Source organism: Branchiostoma belcheri, unplaced genomic scaffold (assembly GCF_001625305.1).
Source record: "Branchiostoma belcheri isolate BF01 breed outbred unplaced genomic scaffold, Haploidv18h27 scaffold1, whole genome shotgun sequence".
Taxonomy (NCBI): domain Eukaryota; kingdom Metazoa; phylum Chordata; class Leptocardii; order Amphioxiformes; family Branchiostomatidae; genus Branchiostoma; species Branchiostoma belcheri.
In genome coordinates this window covers 859,485-871,834 of record NW_017802379.1, presented here as the reverse complement: position 1 = coordinate 871,834, position 12,350 = coordinate 859,485, and the positions used below count along the sequence as shown (strand labels likewise).

Here is a 12,350-nt window from a genome sequence, read left to right as displayed (position 1 = left end):
TTACTGTGAACTAGCTGAACAAGGCTAGCCTATATAGCGTTCCTACAAAATGAGACACTCAACTCACATATCCAAACTAATGACTATAGTCTGGAAACTGCACCTGTCACCGTGTAATGTATACAGCCGCAATTCCCCAAACGGGGAAGCAATTCACCATATTAAAACCCCATTCACTATAACCCACAGCGGGCTGCATGAGGAAAAACTCAGGGGGTGAAGTCTCACTTGGGATTAACAAGCCGTAAATTAACCCATCCTTTTCGAGTGGACGTGATCCGGGTATCTGAATATGCATGTATCGTCTCATCAGTCCATATAAGGTGGCCCGTGCTCCCATAGGGTGACTCCGGTATCGTACGAGTACTGCAATAACGGTTCTCAGTGTCGTGTAAAGGTCCCATAGATCACCGTTTGCGGTGTATAAAACGTGACGGGGACTGACACAGTTTGTCGTGAATTGGTCTGTTATCGTTTGAATTTTCCGCTTTTGTGTTAGCTACAGCTGGCTTTCTTTCACAAAAAGAAATTCCTAGTCTGTATGGGCACAAGTGCAATGCACCTGCTCGTACTTGGGTATTGTTAACGCCATGCTTGATGTAAACGGACCAGTGATCATGATTGGCATGAATCCATGCAAGTAGAAAGCCATAAACCCATGGGACTGGTTATGTATGCCATCATATCTGCGATTGGTGTGTTTTAGCTGAGGAGATGATACCGTTGTCATTACGTCACTGCAGCCGGAACCTCCCCTCCCCTAGCCCCTATCTTCCGACAATCATAATCGAACGATATGACGAAATGAGTGATGTCATTTTTGATACAAAGATAAAGATTTTAGTCTACGGTATTTTTTTCCTGTGTATTTGGTTGAAATTTTATTTCAGTCGTTCACTTGCATATGCATAGAACTATGTTATGGGTGGTGTTGAAAATGTATGTTGTAGAATTCTGATCTTTCAAATACTGGCAATCTAAATTTTGACCTTTCCTCTCAGATTTCAAATCTATCCCAGAATATTTAATGTTTACTTTAGGTTGACGCACTAGTGTGAACGGACGGACGTAATCAAGTGCTTGTATTTTTGGAACGCTGTTTGGCTGTTTGCCTGATCAGTATTGTGTTGATGTTTGCACGACCTTACGAGTGGGGATATGTTTGACGAACAAATTTGCATTTCGTAGATGGGGAAACGCCTCCATTCACAAACTTTATCCACCGTTAGGACGAATACATTGCAATTCCTCTATCACTATTGCTATACATTGGTAAGTTCAGTAAGCAAAGAGGCCCAAAAAGTTAAGTTAAAGATACTAGCCATACTAGTAAAAAAGTATTTTCGTTATAGCTATTAGCCAAACCTTCAAGCTATTTCAGGGATAGAAAATACATAGCATTCTTGGTACTACAATACTTGTTAAGGATTTTTCAGCACATTCGCTAACAGATCGACTAGGCTGTCTACATTTCTGAGGTTTGTACCAGGTGTTCGTGTTTCCTGAGGCGCCCGGTTGTGAGGCTACCTAGTTCTACAGGTATGCTGCTTTGTCCTCAACCGACTTGTAATCCACCCCGAGGGTGATTGTGCCTATTCATTGGCAGTGGCGGACGTGACGACACGTTGTTTATTTACATCCCGGGGCAACAAGGACACCTTATCCGCGCCCTTACTCAGAGCCTCTTTAGCCCACGTAATGCAATGATTAATACAGGTGAGAAGTGCAGACCTTTGGCTGAAATCCCTGGATATACATCGATTGGAAAAAACATTTCTATAGCTTTCGAGAGAGAAAAAAGGTGCTTACTACGGTGCAAGGACGACTGTCTGTAGCCAAATGCGGATCCGGATTTTCACACGTTTGTTTTGATGGCTATATTAGAGATATGTAAACACCGTAAGACGGGTTTTTAGAGTTAGAATTGAGCAGTCTTTGAAAAGTCAACAGGAGTTTCCGTTCCTCGTTTATCCTCTTACCCTTACTTTAAGAAAGGGCTCTTGTTCTACACAAAGGCTCGGGTCTGTGTTCTTAAGATGTTTGCCATCCTTCCTCTGAAGGGTGGCGGAATAGCAAGGACGGTTGACAAAACAACATGGGCGACTGGTAAAATACTTAACGGCCACAGTTAAAGGGACAACTGGGAAAGTTTTTTTTTTTCCGAAACAGCTGGTACAATAAGAACATTATCATTTCCTTGGCGCATTTTACATAAACAATTGAAGAAAAAAAGACACCAGGTACGCCACTATATAAAAGTTTAAAACTAGGGTAGTACACGGCAAGCACTTGGAGTTGCTACGGGTGTGGTCATACACTGCTGTGTCCTTGAATACCCCCTCAGGTTGCCTTAAGACCCCCTCGGGTGTCTTAAGAAAACAGACGTTCATGGCCAAACAGTACCGGCATGCAAAACACCACACGGCTACGCCCTACTGGGTGGAAAACACAGCCGTGTTGTCACTGAAATGGGCGTGGCGGCGTAAACGGGAATTTTCCTAATCAGGCTAATGACTTAATACTTCAAGATGGGGGCTAACTCAAAGGCGGAGAATTTACTTAAGTTAATACCCAAGATAGGGGCTAATTTGAAGGTGGGCGTCTTCTTAAGGAGCTTGATTACAAAATTAAGTAAATGTGGAATCCAGCTGGCAGATTATCCGAGACGTCTTCGAAAGTATGTTAGTCTGTGAGTTTTGTTGAGCACCAGTGTTTTATCCGATCAGTTAAGGTTATTGTTTTCAGAAGGTAGTGCAAGTAAAAAGTTTACTTCTCTGAGCTACCTTTGCCGGAGTTGATGATATTCTTGTGACACCGTGTCTGAGCGGAACAATATGGACGTGTGTGGTGTCCATTCAACCAGATCAGGGGATCAAAAAAATTAACACCCTACAAGAGCGTCTCCACTGTTTACCTATGACCTCTCGACTACTGTACAATCATACTGTAGTTTAAGTGTACTTTCTTTCAAATATTTGTTCTTTTTTCCCCGGAACCATGCATATGGTTAACGTTCTTGATTTTGGGGTGTACAAGCCACGGTTACATTGAACTATGTGGTAGCAATCTCTCTGTCCACCCTATTTTCTTCCTTCTCATCCGAGGTCGATACTAATATACGACGTCTGCACTTGTTGTTGTAAAGACTGGACCAATGTTGTGGTCATATTTGGCATATCTGCCGACCAAGGTTACGACACTGCAAATGATCACAGTCACGTCTGCACACAGAAGTGTCATCAGGTCAACATTCAGGCCTTGTTGTCACTCTTCAGTCGGACTGAAAAACAAGACGTGTGCGACGTGAGAACGTCGTTAGTACTGATGTATTTCAACTGTACAAATTTGATTATGATGATACGAGACTAGAATGTTTTGCAATTGTCATTTGTTCACAAAGGCCGATGCTTGATCAAAAACATACAAAAAGTCCGTTTGTATCGAACTGGTTTTAGTCGTTGGTAATCATACACCCATGGCCTAATGACCGATTTAAACCGGTTGAGCTTTTTGTGAAACTGCGTAGGTGGTCTGCTATCCTACCGGTTTTAATCTGATTTGGCCCGTTCAGATTCATACACACACACGCACACACACACACACACTCCGTGGCACAAACACACACACACACACACATACGCACACCGCGACACACACACAAACACAGTTTAAATCGGTTAGGCCCTGAAACCGCTTTGTAAACGCCAATCTGAATGGGATTATCAAGGATATTATATACATATAGGATATGAAACTGCCATTCCGGACTTTGATGAAGCTTCCTAGGTCACGTGACCACTCTCGAACCCAGGATACGGCATGACAAGTCCTCGTAGCTAAAATTAGTGCTGTTTCGTTTGCACAGCATATCAGGTTTACAGGATCCGACCCGCCTCCATGTCGCAGAACGTTTAATCACCTCGAGTGCCCTCTCCGTAACTAAATCCAGGTCAGTGACGATATTCCACCAATTTCCCTAGCTTTATTTTGACGGGTAGGGCTATCCGACAACTCGAATGACATGAGAAACATTTAGAGTTAGCATTATGAAGCATCATACTACACATGTATTGCTGGATAGGGAACGGAACTTGCTAGCATAAAGGGGGAGGGCCTTACTTGATATCCATCGCTTAGCGTTTATGGTGTAAAATATTTATTTGGATATAACGAGTATGGGTGCCTTTGACACAGTCTCAAATCACGTACATCATTGAAAAAGAGGACCTTTCAAAAGAGCAGAATAAAGCTTTTGTGCGTTTAATACCGCTAGACGGAATTCAATGGCAACCACAGCAAAGTATAGTTACACAACGCAACGCAACAGTACTCTAGATCTGTCAATAAAACATAGACATTCTAGGTCAGTTCGTCTTCGGTTCAGTTTTATGACGCCTATCAAACCTCGATATAGCACAAAAATAAGTCTAGACAAGCACTAACAGATGTTGTCAGGAGTGCAATATGTAAGAAGGGTCGCCAGAGCTAAAGTTCAGGTCAAGTTCGACGGAAATACGGCGTGTTTGTAATCAGATCTATGTGTTATGAAAGGTGTCACATGTCATGGCCCACCACGGGAGCGAGACGTTGCATGATGCCATCATATCATAATATCATAATAGTGTCAATGCCTGAGGAAGCAAGCGGTCAGAGGTGGCAGACTTCACCCATTAGGCAGTAAGCGCCCTCTATTAGAACATTTAGAAACTGCAGAAAGACAGACGCTGGCGTTCTTGTGTCGTTAGATAAAAGTTGTCGTTGGACATCTGGACATGACGCGATGTATAATGTCCTTGCTGTATCGTTTACCATGTACAATATCATCTTTTACAGGTATCGGACACAATGTCAGAAGAGGAAGCAGACGCCCCTAGTGATGACTTTGACTACGTCTTCGACGACAAAGGAGAACTGCAAGTTTGTGACACCCGCCACGGCCGACGTCTTCTGCAGGGGGTACGCCGGATCAACGCTAACCAGGAGGGCGAGTTCGCTGATCTGCTGAAAAGCATCGAGAAGAATCTGGTCACTCTGGTTATAACCGAAGACGAGAAGGGAAATAAGCTGCAGTACCCGAAACTGCAGTCTGACTTGGCACCGGCGATGACCGCTTTAAACGAGTCCAGAACAACGCACACGTTATGTGACGTCGTCTTGTGCGTCGGCGACACAAAGTTTCACTGTCATCGGGCGGTCCTGGCTGCATCTAGTCCTTTCTTCGCCACGCTTCTGCTCGGAGAGTTCAGAGAAAGGAAAGACGAGAAGGTACGATTGAACGATGTGCCTTCCCACATAGTGAGTGATGTCTTAGACTACTTTTATACCGGATCTATATACATCAGAAACAGTAATGTAGAGTCTATGCTTCACGCGGCTTCGCTGTTCCAACTCAGCTCCGTCGTGACTGCCTGCTGCAAATATCTCTCGCGCCAGCTCGACTCCGACAACTGTTTCGGTATCTTACACTTTGCAGAGTTCTACTCCTGCAAAACCCTGGTAGAAGAGGCTAGAGCGTTTGCCATGGACAACTTCCCAGACACTGTTAGAACTGGAGAGTTTGAGCTTCTCTCCTATGACCAGGTTCTGTTCTTCCTCACCGACGAGAGATGCCAGTGGTGTAAAGAAAGCGTGTATGAAGCGGTCATGAAATGGACCAAGTCCGACACAACTCGGCTCCAGTTCTTACCGGCATTGCTGCGATGCGCTGACCTTCGTCTGATGACTGAGGACTACTTCAAGTTTAACGTGAAGCATGAGCCGTTGATCCAAAATGACCCAGAATGTTTCGAAATGATCCAAGAAGTCGAGGAAGATCTGTTCCAGCAGAGAACACAGCGCCTGCCTGCGGAGATACTAGTACAGGTAGGAGGCATCAGCGGCAGTGAGGCGGCCGGACACAAGCCTGTCAAGGTCCCGTACATGGACTGTCTGGGCCCGTGGCGATGCTCCCATGCTATCCTGTCCGACCTTCCCTTCAGCCTGGTCTCCAAGAACTGCTATTTGAACGTCCTGGCCATGGATGACGACATCTACATCCTGGCCTCGATGGAGCGGTGCCAAGCTGAGGACCCGAGAGAGATGCAGTTCTGGAGATATGTCTCTTCTGCCGACCTGTGGTTGCGCCTGCCCGAACCCCTGACGTTTCACCAGGGCCAGTTCGGTTTTGTGGCCGCTGGGGGGCGACTTTACGCCATAGGGACCAACATGACTGCCGAGAAAGGCGCGGAGTGCTACGAGTCCTTCTCACCACGGAACAACCGATGGAGGAAGATAGCCCGAGTGCCGCACACCGTGCACAAAACCGTCACGTCGTCGTGTAAGGACAAAGTGGTGGTCATGGGCTACTGGGAAGGACGACACGAAAACTTTTATGTCCAAACTTACGATTCCTCCACTGATAACTGGGAGCACTACGACGTAGACTCTTACCACTGCGGAAAACCGCAGTACCAGAGCGCTGTCCTCGGCTCCAAGATTTACCTGATGCCCTTGCTTGGGAGACGTTTTTCCATGTGCGCCTTTGACGTGGAAAGCCGGGAGTTCGAGAAGCTTCCCATGCCGCAACAAAGCCACCTGCACGGCGGCATGGCTGTGGTGAACGGGAAAATCGTCCTGACCGGCGGCAGCGACTATTTCAAGGCGTACACCTGCCCCGTGATCGAGCTGTTGGACCCGGAGCGGAGGGAGTGGCTGGACGTGGGGCGGCAGGTGGAACACCTCAGGCGGGCGCACGCCGCCGTCACCATCCGGGACTGCGGATGGATACACGACAAACTCGTCAAGGCGATAGAAGAGAACAGGAAGAAATACGCCGAACTGGACGATTTCACAGCGGGGTACGAACTAGCTCGAACTGAAGGGGAGGACGGTTTACCTGCATTGTAGATGTTCTAAATCATATTGTGTTGTCTTTTACCAAATTTCGTAATGAAAAGATTTAATAAAAGCACATCCTTAGCTCGACTATCATTTTTGGTCGTGCTTGTTGATTACAACAGAGAAAAGCGGTAGAATGTTCTAGATCTTGATCATCTTGTTGGCAATAAGCCAAACATTATGTAAAAAGCACATATCAAACAATTCCTATGCGGTACTCCTGATGCAATCCCTTGAGTCACGAGACTTCCCAGCTGCTCATCTGAAAATGTCTGGTCGCTAAAATTAGACAAATTTCGTTGACACATCAAAGTACATTATCCAGCCTTCACCAATACAGTAAATCTCCTGAGATCTTTCCAAGCAAGACTCAAGTGCTCCGTATTTCTAAGCAGGTGAGGGCAAACCTTCCTTTTCTCTGGTGTATATTATCCATGGATAAACTTCTTATAGTCGGATATTACTGCTATATTGCTGTTGGGCGAGGACTACCACCCTAGTGCCGCCGTCACTACAATAGTTCTGGGCAACCGCCCTGTACACCTGGGTTAAGTGTAACGTTAACTTGCTACCGTAAACAGCACTACAACCACTGATCTCTTCCAACTTTAGAACTGTCCTTAGATATATGATATAACACAGTGTAACGTTGCAAAGTGGGTCAAAGTCAAGCTCACATCCAGTTTTATTTCCACCCACACCCGGCCGCCGCCCGGCGTTTAGTCTGCCAAACCTGCAACCAGAGCTGTTGCATGTAGATGTCATGATGAGATTGTATGTCAGTATGGTGTAGTGTTTATGCCATGGGTCAGACGGGAGTCTAACTCTAGAAGAATATCTGACAGACACAGGCAGATGTTAGGGAACGTTGGGAAGGTATTGTTACATTAGGGCACAAGAGCAGGCCAAGTTCAACGTCTGTACTTCATGTTTGTAATGATACCGATAGTTACTAACATCATCACGTACGTACGCGTTGCATTGTGTGTCCCAGTGACCGACATATAAGAGTGAGTTGTGATATTATGTGTTCAACTTTTTGGTCAAAGGATTTTGTTGCCTTTTGTACTATTCAAGTCATTTTAGAAAATGCAGCTTTTATCTTGCTTAGAAAGGTAAGAAGCTATGATTGCCTTCTTAAAGGCATACGTTTGTTTATTTCACAAAAATAGATACGTTCAGAACAATTTCATTAAGCCTGTACTATTGTCACTTCATACCTTCAAAAACTATGGTATAGCTCAAAGCCTCTCCCCATTCCATGTTAGATATCATTCCTTATAAAAATCAGTCTAACGAGTGTAGGTTTTCAATAAAACAGTTATCGTTCTTTTCCTTCTGTAGATTTCTCTGCCCATACAATGATGTTGCACGAAAAAGCAGATGCTCTTCTAAGTGACGATCTGGATCTTGTCTTCGACGACAAAGGAGAACTTCAAGTTCACAGAACACGTCACGGCCAACGTCTGCTGCAGGGGATACGGAGGGTCAACTCTACAGAACCCGCCTTCACTGCTCTTCTGAAAAGCATCGAGAAGAATCTCGTCACTCTGGTTATAACCGAGGACGAACATGGAAAGAAGTTGAAGTATCCAAGATTACAGTCTGATATGGGACCGGCGATAACAGTTTTGAACGAGTCCAGAACAACGCACACGTTATGCGACGTCGTCTTGTGCGTCGGCGAGTCGTCGTTTCACTGTCATCGGGCGGTCCTGGCTGCATCTAGCCCTTTCTTCGCCACGCTTCTGCTCGGAGAGTTCAGAGAAAGGAAGGACGAACAGGTCCGATTGAACGATGTACCTTCTCACATAGTTAGCGATCTCTTAGACTACTTCTACAATGGGTCTCTAAACATCAGAAACGGTAATGTGGAGTCTATGCTTCACGCGGCTTCGCTGTTCCAACTCAGCTCCGTCGTTACTGCCTGCTGCAAGTATCTCTCGCGCCAGCTCGACTCCGACAACTGTTTTGGCATCTTACACTTTGCAGAGTTCTACTCCTGCAAAACCCTGGTAGAAGAGGCTAGAGCGTTTGCCATGGACAACTTCCCGGACACCGTGAGAACGGGAGAGTTTGAACTTCTCTCCTATGACCAGGTTCTGTTCTTCCTCACCGACGAGAGATGCCAGTGGTGTAAAGAGAGAGTGTATGAAGCGGTCATGAAATGGACCAAGGCCGACACAACTCGGCTCCAGTTCTTACCGGCTTTGCTGCGATGCGCTGAGCTTCGTCTGATGACTGAGGACTACTTCAAGTTCAACGTAAGGCATGAACCGTTGATTCAAAATGACCCTGAATGTTTAGAAATCATCCAAGAAGTCGAGGAAGATCTCTTCCAACAAAGAACACAGCGCCTGCCTGCGGAGATACTAGTACAGGTGGGAGGTATCAGCGGCAGCGAGGCGGCGGGACACAAGCCTGTCAAAGTCCGGTACATGGACTGTCTGGGCCCGTGGAGATGCTCCCATGCTATCCTGTCCGACCTTCCCTACAGCCTGGTCTCCAAGAACTGCTATCTGAACGTCCTGGCCATGGATGACGACATCTACATCCTGGCCTCGATGGAGCGGTGCCAAGCTGAGGACCCGAGAGAGATGCAGTTCTGGAGATATGTCTCTTCTGCCGACCTGTGGTTGCGCCTGCCCGAACCCCTGACGTTTCACCAGGGCCAGTTCGGTTTTGTGGCCGCCGGGGGACGACTTTACGCCATAGGGACCAACATGACTGCCGAGAAAGGCGCGGAGTGCTACGAATCCTTCTCACCGCGGAACAACCGGTGGAGGAAGATAGCCCGAGTGCCTCACACCGTTCACAAAACTGTCACGTCCTCGTGTAAGGGCAAAGTCGTGGTCATGGGCTACTGGGAAGGTCGGCACGAGAACTTTTATGTCCAAACGTACGATTCTGATATAGACACGTGGGAATTCTACGACGTGGCGTCATTTCACTCTGGTAAACCGCAGTACCAGAGCGCTGTCCTCGGCTCCAAGATCTACCTGATGCCTTTCGTGACTGCGCGTAACTTCATGTGCGTCTTCGATACAGAAACCATGGAATTCGAGCAGCTCCCAATGCCCGAACACAGGCACATTCATGGCGGCATGACTGCCATCGACGGGAAAATCGTGGTCATCGGCGGAAAGGATCACTTCAACGAGTACACCGCCTCCGTGATCGAGCTGTTGGACCCGGAGCGGAGGGAGTGGCTGGACGTGGGGCGGCAGGTGGAACACCTCAGGCGGGCGCACGCCGCCGTCACCATCCGGGACTGTGGATGGATACACGACAAACTTCGCAACGTCATGGAGAAGAACAAGAAGAAGTACGCCAGGAGAGAATCTTTCGTAGCCGGGTACGAACTACCACATGAGGACAGCGAGGACGTTGTACCAAACTGTTAACTTTTATTAGGTCTGTATTGTTTTGACATCAACCATCTTCTTATAACTGGTTCTGTCCATAACCTGATAAAACAATGCACAAAAGATGTAAGCAACACACAGAGTATACCTGTGGTCATTTTTATTTTCTGACTTATTGTGTGATTGCTAAATCAATCTGTAGACATAGCAGCAATTGCATTGGCTTCACTTGCCTGCTGTTAATATCATCTTACAGGGCATACTTAATGACAATATTGCTACAAACATCAACCTTCCTTTGAGCTGTTATGAGGAAAAAACAAGAATCTGCTCTGTGAAACTTGATCGTTCCCTGAGTTCTGAGTTTACCTCCCCACAGTATGACAGCAAGTTTGCTATTGCTTCACTCAAATAAAATCTTTTCTGAAAGTCTTAATTGAAGCTTGTTGCGTAGTAATTACATCAGTTCTGAGGTCATAGTTGAATCTGCGGCAGCACGTCTCCACAGCGCGCGCTGACCTTGAGGTCGGCCAGTTTGTCCCCGCGGGTCGGCCCGATGTTCAGGACGGCGATCGGCTTCTTCTGGTCCCGCGCAGCCGACACGAACCTGTAGGCCGAGTACACCTGGAGAGGACAAACAACAACATGACTGTAAAATTCCGGCAAAAAACGTATTGGTACGCTCTATGTTAAAAGCGAAACCTGAAAAGGAAAACAGAAACGGAGCCAGGTGAAGTGGTATTGTGTGAAGTCGGCAGAGTCTAGAGATGTATACATATCCTGAACGTTAAACAACAAAATAAGCCCACAAAGTCGCCGTTATTTACACAAATATAAATACATATGCTTTAGTTTCAGGCTTCGTGCAAGGTCACGGCAATGGGACGCATCATCATATTGTAGATGCCCGCCATGATCACATTCCAGCACCAAGGACAGGGACCATTTCTGGACAAGATACTGCAGTAATAAGGACATCCGCCCGGGGCGCTACTAAACTCCATACATAGTGGATAAAAAAAATTGTCATAGTTATCATCGACTCTATACGTTACCTGAAGTGACGACCCTGCCACCAACATGGCGTCTGATTCCTCCAGCATCCTGTGCACGAACTGGACGGTCGGCTTCGCCACGTTGTCTCCGAAAAACACGATCTGAGGCTTCAGAATCCCACCGCACTGCGTACACGTGGGCACGGTGAAACCTTCTATCTGTTCTGGTGTCAAGAAAACGTCTGCGTCCGGCGCCATTTCCTGAGACTCCGCGTGCCAGACCGGGTTGAGATGTTTTATCCGCTTCTGCATGTCGTGACGAGGTATGACGGCCGGGCAGGACAGACACATGACCCGCGCGGCGCTGCCGTGAAGTTCCGTGACTTTCCTGCTCCCTGCTTTGACGTGAAGAGAGTCCACGTTCTGCGTGACCAACCAGTGCAGCTTACCGACCGCTTCCCAACCGCTCAGCGTCTTGTGGGAAACGTTAGGCGAGAAGGAAGAGAACTTCGGCCACCCGACGTAGTTCCTTGCCCAGTAGCGTTGTCGTATGGCGCTGCTGCTGAGGAAGTCGGCATACTGGACTGGACGGTTGTCACTCCGTGCGTACAGACCCACCCCCTCCGACCGGTAGTCTGGAATTCCCGATTCCGTGGATATACCAGCACCGGTGATCACGAAGAGCCTTTTGGACGTCCTCACGAAGTCCTGTAGTTCCTCGATGTCCTGTAAGTCGGCGGGATCGCTCACTGGCACGAAGTGAAAATTTGCAGCTGTGTTGACCTCTGTACTTGTGGCGTTTGACTGGCAACGTACCGGCAAAAGTTGAAGCGGCGCCTCTCTGCTCAAATTCCGTAAAGATCGGAACAACATACTCACTGCTTCTATAGTCTGCATCTTGAGAACCACAAAAACGTAAAAATATACTCCAAAGGTACTCTTAAACGTTACATAAAGACATAAAAATGCTCTTCTTATGCAAGAAGGGCAACCCGGAAGTGGGACGACAGCGCCATCTTGGTTACTTATATTAAGTCTTCCCTGATTGGTCAGCTCCAACCAATGGTAAACGATGTAAGTAAATTTGGTGTCGTCTGCTACTGAGGTCAAAGTT

The 12,350-nt window shown here is 47.0% G+C and overlaps 3 protein-coding genes across 3 annotated transcripts; 2 read left to right on the top strand and 1 right to left on the bottom strand.

The window, feature by feature from the left end:
- The first annotated feature begins 4,845 nt into the window (after nucleotides 1-4,845).
- LOC109482938 (kelch-like protein 21) lies at nucleotides 4,846-6,885 on the top strand. The gene has a single exon (XM_019786214.1). It carries the CDS (start codon nucleotides 4,846-4,848, stop codon nucleotides 6,883-6,885), a length of 2,040 nt encoding a protein of 679 aa, XP_019641773.1.
- Nucleotides 6,886-8,237: 1,352 nt separating this feature from the next.
- Nucleotides 8,238-10,280, top strand: LOC109482045 (kelch-like protein 21). Its single transcript, XM_019785059.1, has one exon. The coding sequence runs from the start codon at nucleotides 8,238-8,240 to the stop codon at nucleotides 10,278-10,280; it is 2,043 nt and encodes a 680-aa protein (XP_019640618.1).
- Nucleotides 10,281-10,689: 409 nt separating this feature from the next.
- LOC109468039 (NAD-dependent protein lipoamidase sirtuin-4, mitochondrial-like) lies at nucleotides 10,690-12,333 on the bottom strand. The gene is made up of 2 exons (XM_019766264.1): nucleotides 11,297-12,333; nucleotides 10,690-10,865 (listed from the first exon to the last, which is right to left on the bottom strand). Exons 1-2 carry the CDS (start codon nucleotides 12,131-12,133, stop codon nucleotides 10,716-10,718), a joined length of 987 nt encoding a protein of 328 aa, XP_019621823.1. The 5' UTR covers nucleotides 12,134-12,333; the 3' UTR covers nucleotides 10,690-10,715.
- Between the last annotated feature and the right edge of the window lie 17 nt (nucleotides 12,334-12,350).